This window comes from Nuphar pumila, chromosome 6 (assembly GCF_984573655.1).
Source record: "Nuphar pumila chromosome 6, dmNupPumi1.hap1.1, whole genome shotgun sequence".
Classification (NCBI taxonomy): domain Eukaryota; kingdom Viridiplantae; phylum Streptophyta; class Magnoliopsida; order Nymphaeales; family Nymphaeaceae; genus Nuphar; species Nuphar pumila.
This window is the reverse complement of record NC_143254.1, coordinates 103,160,002-103,169,126: the sequence shown is the minus strand read 5'-3', so window position 1 is coordinate 103,169,126 and position 9,125 is coordinate 103,160,002. Positions and strand designations below refer to the sequence as shown.

The 9,125-nt window shown below is 39.9% G+C and overlaps 1 protein-coding gene across 1 annotated transcript; it reads left to right on the top strand.

The window, feature by feature from the left end:
- The first annotated feature begins 808 nt into the window (after positions 1-808).
- On the top strand, positions 809-4,638 carry LOC149835477 (putative xyloglucan glycosyltransferase 12). The gene is made up of 5 exons (XM_090010543.1): positions 809-1,779; positions 2,165-2,473; positions 2,566-2,856; positions 3,364-3,477; positions 3,594-4,638. Exons 1-5 carry the CDS (start codon positions 1,066-1,068, stop codon positions 4,209-4,211), a joined length of 2,046 nt encoding a protein of 681 aa, XP_089866669.1. The 5' UTR covers positions 809-1,065; the 3' UTR covers positions 4,212-4,638.
- Positions 4,639-9,125: the final 4,487 nt, after the last annotated feature.

Below are 9,125 nucleotides of genomic sequence, written 5' to 3'. Positions count from 1 at the left end.
AGACTACCTTTTATGAATACATGAGCTAGTTCTAGTATTATTGGAGAACACATGACCTGCATAAATATTCATTAATCGAGTGGAAGGCTGATGCGTTCCTTTTAAAAATGTCAGTAAGTTCATGTTTGCAAAACTTATTCTTCAGAAAAAACAATTTATAATTGAAAATCGTCTTGCCATTTTTTTTTTTAATGTCACTAAGTTCGTTATTGCGAAACTCATTAGTCAAATAAACAAATTATAATTTAAAATACAAAAAAAACACATCGTGCCATCTAGTTGGTTCTTTACTTTGTTTTAGCAAGTTTCATGTAAGCATATTACAATGTTAAGATAGCAAAACTCATTAGCTGAAAGATTGATATAAATAAACAAATGCCACTAATTAGTAATTACTCCTTTTAATCTTTTTATCTCTGCACAAGTCGAAGGGTGGCGACTCTATAGGGGCAAAGGTTTAGTCCACAGAGTTTTACGCTGTCACCTAAATGTAGGTCTTTGATCCAGGGTAAATAAGAAAAATCTTTTTTCTCTCTTGATAAAAGCAACCTTTCTATTCAAAATCTCTCCTTCTCTCTGGATTATCTCCTTCCTACCGCCGTTTCCAGGTACCTTACGGTTTTAATTAGCATTTGGCACATGCACACACTATGAGATCCTGAGCTATAAAGGTGTTCTCTCTCTTCTCCCCTCGCACCCATTCATAGGTCTTCTCTCTCCTCCTCTTCCTCTTCTAAAGACTGATATTTTAGGACCAAACAGGGTAAACAATTTATGTTCCATATCACTCTTCCTCGTTGGGATTGCTCTCTTCATTGTGTCTCTTGTTCTTGTCATTGAAGTTCACATTGAATGCTAAAAACCCAACAAAGTCTTTTTTTGCCTTATAGCATATTGCCCCCTTCCTCTTCATCTTCCTATTCTTCTTCTGTCATATTTTGGTTAAAAAGGAAGCATGACACTGTAAGATATTGATGCTCCATTGTATCTTCTTGTTCTTCTTCATATTGTTATTGATATTCTTCCCCACAAGACCAGAAGAAAGCCATAGTCTAGTTGGGGGCAATGGGGTTCGAGTTTGGGGAATGGTGGTCTAGGGAGAGCCACAGAGGGACGCCGGTGGTGGTGAAAATGGAGAACCCCAACTGGTCGATGCTGGAATTGGAGAGCCCGGAAGACGCTCTTTTGGACAAGGGTAGGGGCAAGAACGCGAGGCAGCTCACTTGGGTCCTCCTGCTCAAGGCCCACAAGGCAGCCGGCTGCCTCACCTCCATCGCCTCTGCAACTTGGGGCCTCGGCTCCACCATCCGCCGCCGCATCTCCGCCGCCTCGGCCGACGACAGTGGCATCGTCGGGAAGAAGAAGAAGAAGAACAAGCTCTACTCCTGCATCAAGGCGTCCCTGTTCCTTGCCCTCCTGATGCTCGGCTTCGAGGCCGTCGCCTTCTACAAAGGGTGGCACTTCAATGCCCCTCGGCTCCGCTTCCCCCCTTCCTTTGGGGTACAGACCCTCCTCCATTCTCTCTACTCCTTCTGGGTTTTCGTTAGGGTGGAGTACATTGCTCCTCCCCTTCAGCTTCTCTCCGACGCCTGCATCGTGCTGTTCCTGATTCAATCGTTGGATAGGTTAGTCCTGTGTCTGGGTTGCTTCTGGATCAGATTCAAGAAGATCAAGCCGGTCCCCAAGGCGGAAATGGAGCCTAATTCCGATGTTGAAGGCGGACACGATGCCGATTTTCCCATGGTTCTCGTTCAGATTCCCATGTGTAACGAGAAAGAGGTAAATTTTCCTTCGCGTCCTTGGCATTTTGATCCCAAATTTCGAACCTCTGATGAAAAATTGACCAGCATTGCGTACCTCGTTGTGTCTGAATTCTCTTGAAATGTTTGATTTTCTCATCTTGGTTCCGGGATCACGGTTTTCTATTAAAACTTAAAATTTTCATGCCTGCATTGATTTATGGGGTTTTAGTTTGGACAAAAGGATGGTAGTTTCAAATTTTAATTCTAGCATGGTGGTTTTTAATGCTTGGGTTTACATTCTCTATCACTGGGTTGCTGGGATTATTAATTCCTAATGAAGAGAGGGCTGTTGTCCGTTCCCACATGTTTTGTTATATCAGCTGATTGCTGAGAATGATCTTCAATTTTTCATTTTTCCAAAGGTTTATCAGCAATCCATAGCTGCTGTCTGTAACCTGGATTGGCCGAAAGAGCGTATCCTTGTTCAGATTTTGGATGACTCAGATGATCCAACAACTCAATTGCTTATTAATGAAGAGGTAGAGAAATGGCAACGGAATGGTGCTAATATTGTCTATAGGCACCGCGTTCTCAGGAGCGGGTACAAGGCCGGAAATCTCAAGTCCGCCATGAACTGTAGCTATGTGAAGGATTATGAATTCATTGCCATATTCGATGCCGATTTCCAGCCATATCCTGATTTTCTGAAAAGAACAGTTCCCTATTTCAAGGTATGTAATTTGCATTTTTTATCCTTTTTTTAAGTCGAATTTCTATGTGCACTGTTTTGATTTTTATAGGTGTCATTTTTTCGTGATTTTAGGACAATTTGGATGTGGGTTTGGTTCAAGCAAGGTGGTCATTTGTGAACAAGGATGAGAATCTGTTAACCAGATTACAAAACATTAACCTTGCATTCCATTTTGAAGTGGAGCAGCAGGTGAATGGCATATTCTTGAATTTTTTTGGGTTCAATGGGACTGCTGGTGTTTGGAGAAGAAAGGCCTTGGAAGAGTCTGGTGGATGGCTCGAGCGGACCACCGTAGAAGACATGGATATTGCAGTTCGAGCTCACCTCCAGGGATGGAAATTCATCTTCCTCAACGATGTCGAGGTAACAAGGGCTGCTTCTTGGATGTTTACATTTTCTTTTAGGTTCTCGTTTATCCTGTTCTTTTAATTAATTGACCTTTGTTAAAAAAATGATAATCATGGTCCTTGATCCGTTGCTTACTATATATGGATCAGTTGCTTACTATATACTGATGCATTTAGAAATAAAATTCATGGTATTTGAATCAAATCATGTATTATTTATGAGGATCACAAGCATAAAGAGCAAGTTCACTGCAGCAAGACACTGATGTAAAATTGTAAACAGGTAGGTAAGGTGGGAACTAGGGGCCTTCAACTTTGTCGACAATTAACTGAATGATCTGTTTAATGAAGCTCGGTTTCAAAATGTGTTTGCCACAACATAATATAGATAGTTGTGTCTGCTTTTCTCCCCTGAACATACAATTTTACTGGATTAGTTAGAACTAGCAAGAATTGTGAACAGAGCACCTTCATTTTCAGCTGTCTCATCTTCTTACCACTCATTTCTTTTGACTAATTACAGTGCCAATGTGAGCTCCCAGAGTCATATGAAGCGTATATAAAACAGCAGCACCGATGGCATTCTGGTCCAATGCAGTTATTCCGGCTCTGCCTACTCGATGTTATTCGTGCCAAGGTCTGCACTTACAACATGCTATTTCTTATTTCCAAACGTTTTACATAACAAATAAAGCATGTCTTGTAGTTGTAAATGAGTTACTTATTGTGTGCTTCTCTTGTTTCCCTGATCAGATTGGAATGTGGAAGAAAGCCAATCTCATTTTCCTATTTTTTCTGTTAAGAAAACTTATACTTCCCTTCTATTCTTTCACACTCTTCTGCATCATCCTCCCTATGACGATGTTTGTTCCTGAAGCTGAGCTGCCTGCTTGGGTAGTATGCTACATACCAGCCACCATGTCCATCCTCAACATACTTCCTGCCCCAAAGTCCTTCCCTTTCATTGTTCCTTACCTTCTGTTCGAGAACACCATGTCTGTAACCAAGTTCAATGCCATGGTTTCTGGCCTGTTCCAATTAGGAAGTGCCTATGAATGGGTGGTTACCAAGAAATTAGGCAGGTCTTCTGAGGGGGACCTCATCGCTTTGTTGGACAAGGAATCAAAGCATCGGCGTGGTTCATCAGAGCCAAATCTCGATGCTCTCAGGAGGGTTGATCAAGTTGGCAAGAAGCCAAAGAAGAAAAGAAACAGAATATATCGAAAAGAACTAGCTCTTGCCTTCTTGCTGTTGACAGCTGCTGCAAGGAGCTTCCTTTCTGCTCAGGGAATTCACTTTTACTTTCTACTGTTTCAAGGGGTGTCTTTCCTAGTGGTTGGCTTAGACCTGATCGGAGAACAGGTTGACTGATCGCACTTAAATCTGAGTCAAAAAGTACAGAAACTGTGGTGTTGTGGACTGTCTCTGTAGCAGGAACCATGAATAGATAGGAGCAGAGGGGGACCGAGGAAGAGGCTTCCATCTCTTTTTTTCTTCAGCATAGAAGGAGATGAGGAATGTGGATCCTCTCTGTGTTGAGGCGTAGATAATGCTGCTCGCTTCTGTTTATGAAGGTTCAATTTGATTATTTTGGGTGATGACGGCCGGCACGGCCCACTCATGTAAGAAAATTTTCTTCTGTAAGATTTTAGTTGCAAGGCTGCAGTTGTCTGAGAAGGGCTTGGGAGGGTGGTATAGCAAGGAAAAAGCCCTTGTCAACCGCCATGGCTACAGGACCATAAATTCATTGAATTGATTAATTGCTATACATAATTGATATTCTTATGTTTTCCTTTCAGTGCGATAGCTATGGAGTAGTCTTTTATTGGTGTTATTATTATTTGTTTTAGCTACCAGCTCTATGTAAAATTCTCAATAAACAGCAAAGGGTTCTTTGTGATTACCATCAGTGGGATCTTGCATTTAATGTTCAATGTTTGACCAAGTGTTGTATCTTGTTTAAAAGCATGAACTGGGACAAAGGATTGTAACATAATTTCACCTCCTTCGGAAGGGGCACTTTGGTTATATCACTGACAATCATTTGGTCCTCATTTTTACTGATTTTGCAGTTCTGATACTTCACCTGCTTTGCTGAACTCCAAAGTGTCCGCATACTGAACCTGCCATTGGAAACGGGATACCGCTATTCTTTTGTAATTTTTCATTAAAATTTCATAGAATAGGACACGACACGAGGGTTTGTTGGAGTGTCCGTTTGGGGTATAAGACAATGATTAGTTACTTTTCTTTTTATGGCGATGAATTCGCCAGGATCGAGATCTAATTGGTCACAACTAATATTAGTAAACTCAAGCCACTGGATGATCATATTCAAAATCCAGTTTTGGCCTGAAATGCATGGTAAAAACATTATAAATATGTCCAACAATAACGAAAGATGATAATTTCATAAGATAATACCCAGCGTGCATTATCATAAACTACGTTTGCTTTTAAGTTGTCTACGCTGCCACTCTAGTTCCATAAGCAACTCCATGTTAGAACTAACAAAGATGAAAAATGTACATTTAATTGGTGGCATAAATATTATAACTGTGTGTGTGTGTGTGTGTGTGTGTGTTTGTGGACACTTATGACAATTGTGTTCCGAAAACTATGGACATGTTTGCGCGCCATGGAAAGCTGAGGCATTCCATGGAAGCACACAAGGCCTGAATCATTTCCGCTGGGCCACCACATCAGCAACACAAGTACAGGCCCTCTTTCTGCAAGGAATGGGAGCCCTAAAATCAATGGGACACCCCCATTTCCGCGGAAACCTTTCCCGTTGAGGGGAAAGGGGATGAGGGCTGGGGGTTGCATCCAATTTTGTTTCCACAGGCGATGGATCCCTGGCATTATACGCCGCAGTCATCATGACAAGCAAATGCAACCTATATGCTAGCCAATAAGATGATGATCTAATAAAATCTTGCTCGCTACACAAATGACCATGGAAGCATAGGTTTGCTGCTTTTTTAGCAATAGGCAAACTGGGGTTAGGCAAACCCCCACCAGTTATACAACTGCGCCATTGGGTTTTCAACTTGCAACTTCCCAACACAAGGTGACGTGCACTAACATCTCCTACCTAATAAGGAGGGCCCCGTTGGTAGGTTTTACTGGCTTTTTAAGATTGAATTGCTTAAATCCTTTTTTTTTATTTTGAAAGGCAAGCTAGGGTTAGGCAGACCCCCTACCAGTTATACAAGGACACCATTGGGATTCAAGCTACAAATCAAACTTACAATGTCCCAACACAAGGTGACGTGCACTAGCTTGTAATGACCCGAACCGGGGCCTCTCGAGCCCGGGTTTGTGGGCGTTAATTCTCATAGAAAATTTATCACAACAACCTTAAAAAACTATGCCAGATTTTTTTTTTATAACAAGGTTTATTCATCCATCAATAATGATAACCATCCAGATTTTTAAAGTATTCAAATTACATGTCCCAAAATTAAAAGGATGAAGAGATAAGAAGCAAACGAGTCAAGTCCTCTTGTTTGCAGCTCCTCTTACAGTTGTAACCAAGTAGGGGTGTGTCTACAACTCAGTATGTTTTCATTTACAAATAAGACATGATTGTAATAATTGTAGTGAGCTCTAAGCTCTTATTCTTAGTTTAGTTCGCTAACTAAACATACATGTTGTTTATATATTTTATCCTTCTTTACTTATTCTGTCTTTATTCTCAAAACAGACATTCACAATGTCATACTATACACTAATCGACTATTCTGGAAACAACTTTCTGGGGCGTAGCAACTCATGTAGACCACTTCAGAGTCTACAATGTTGGCCAGACATATGAATCACTTACAACAACATAGTCTAAATCGACTCAGACTATGGACTCACAATTGTTGCAGCTTTGCTCGTCGATTGCAAGTCAGAAACCCCAAAATGTTCATTAGTAGCTAGCCGAAGAGCCCAAGAGGTTATACCTACCTTTAAGGTGTCTGAGAAGCTATATATGCCCCTAAGGTTTGTGGTTCATGCTACGTCCTACATATGTCTATTAAGCAATATTTTTAAACCTTGAGGGTTACCTAGGAATTTCTAAACAAATCTTAAGGTATAAGTGAGGTACACATATCTTGAACAAAGACCTAGACCATGTCTTTTTTTGTAGAGTTCCTTATCATTCTTTGTATTATTATCCTAGGTGGATTATTCAATTATCTTTCATTTTTCGGCGTTAGTGCATTATACAACAACAAATGTATGTTCACTAACTACATTTAGTATGTAATCACAAATACATGTCTTATTTCTAGGGATAATAACCCATCACAGAGTTAGCTCATCAATTCATCATGTCACGACACTTACAATACCCCTCCCAAGGTATAAGTGTGACATCCTCAGAATAAATCATATTATGAGAACTTTGGAACTCTACTCCCATTTCTCAAAGTCAAGCATTCCTTTTAGCAACATATTACACGTATCAAATATCATGATTATTTTCACCACAGGGTACATTCATGATACGAGTCATGTCATCTTATGATATTTACATAATCTGATAAAAAACTAAAATAAACATGTAATATGTGACATCATCTTTATGTATCTTACTGAAAACATTAGAGCTATGGATTTTTAAGCATGTCATGTTGTTGATCTACTCAAAACTTGAAATCACTAGCATACTTATAATACATAGAATCACACAATAAGATGATTATACTAACAAGCATGTATCTTATTTAACTATGAAGAAAATTGCAAATGTTCACTTACATGAATCGCTTAAATCTCAAATTAAGGAATAACCTTAGTTTTTTCTGTAAATCCTGGTCTGAAATAAGCAAAAATCCTAAAAATTACTAAAATATTATTTAAAGTCTCATCTTATGTAAAATTATAAAAATACTCCTAAGCCTTCTTGCCAAACTCTAATTTTACATTCTCAGAGTTTGTCATTTTGCTCCTTCCAAAGGATCCTTTTTAAGAAGAGAAGTTCAAGGATCCAAAAATCACACGAATCTAATATTGAAGTGAAAAGTTATGCTTGATTTTACTAAATGACTATAATAAGGGCAACATAGTCTTCTTAGCTTTCATGCAGATCAGAAATCTGAGTAACGATATTCTCTAGAGATTCAGACTATTACCTAGATCTAATTCTTAAATTTTGAATCGGATCTGACCTAGATCTGAATTTATAAGTATCCAACCCGACACAAGTATATCTATATTTTGTTTGCACACTTTGTTCAACAAAACCAGGTTGGTCTACATGAGAGGTTGGGGATTCAAATCACAACCCCCTCATTTTCATAACTCTTATCTTTTTTGGCACATTCTAGATTCATTGAACTTAACCTAGTCTCATCCTGACTTGAGCTCTGTTCCAAATTGAACCCACGCAATAGTGAACCTAACCTAGACCCATCCTAGGTTGAGTCCAGTCCTATCTTTCAATTAGGTTTGGTTCTACCGAATCCAAACTTGCTTCATTCTAATTTGGTCTAATTAGATCCAAATTCGATCTGTTGTGTTTGGGTCCATCATATCCAAACCAAACCTGTTTGGTCCACTGGATATGAATGAGACCCATTCTGAGTTTGTATCTAACCGGATCCAAACCTAGAACCAACTCATATTGGGAAACTGAGATAGTCACTGTATCGATTTTTTATGATGCATGAATTACTCATAATTTTAATACATTTTCACTACATAAATGCATCATTTATAGGTTTAGAACACACACTTAGGTGCATATTGATGTTATGGAGCTACGGTTTGAATTTCATCCGAATCGGGCTTAAAACGAGGAAGTTATGGCATTTACAGTGTAACGGGTCAAACCTCGAAGCAAATTTGGATATTTTGGATCCAAACGCCCTTCTGGGCCTTGGATTTGGGTTAAAACACATCAAGCTCCACTCCAGCCCAGCCCAATTAGAGTTTTATAAACTATTTTCTAAAAACCCCCTATCACAAGAGGCGCCCAGTTAAACTTTTCTTTTTAATCTCCTTTCTGGAAAATCCAGATAAGAGCCTCTTTCATTTAAACAGAAAGAGACGCCCAAGAGGGGCTGTCTTTGCCTAGGTTTTTGTGCCCTAGGGGCATGACTCCTGTTCCATCACCTTCTTCCCCAGTCGTCCCTTCCCCCGTCGCCTCTCTTCTCCATTCAAGCACGCCATCGTCAGGGCATCTTCATCCAGCTGTTTTCCAGCATCCAGCAGCAAAGTAGAGCAGCCCAGCACCATTGAGGTCTCTTATAGCACGAAGCCCTGGCAAAGTCCGCTCACCCACTACCCCTC

Excerpts from the sequence above, each read along its gene's own strand:
- LOC149835477 (XM_090010543.1), top strand. The coding sequence starts at position 1,066 with ATGGGGTTCGAGTTTGGGGAATGGTGGTCTAGGGAGAGCCACAGAGGG. Across the intron at positions 1,780-2,164 it reads CCATGTGTAACGAGAAAGAG|GTTTATCAGCAATCCATAGC; the intron begins GTAAATTTTCCT and ends ATTTTTCCAAAG. Across the intron at positions 3,478-3,593 it reads TCGATGTTATTCGTGCCAAG|ATTGGAATGTGGAAGAAAGC; the intron begins GTCTGCACTTAC and ends TTCCCTGATCAG.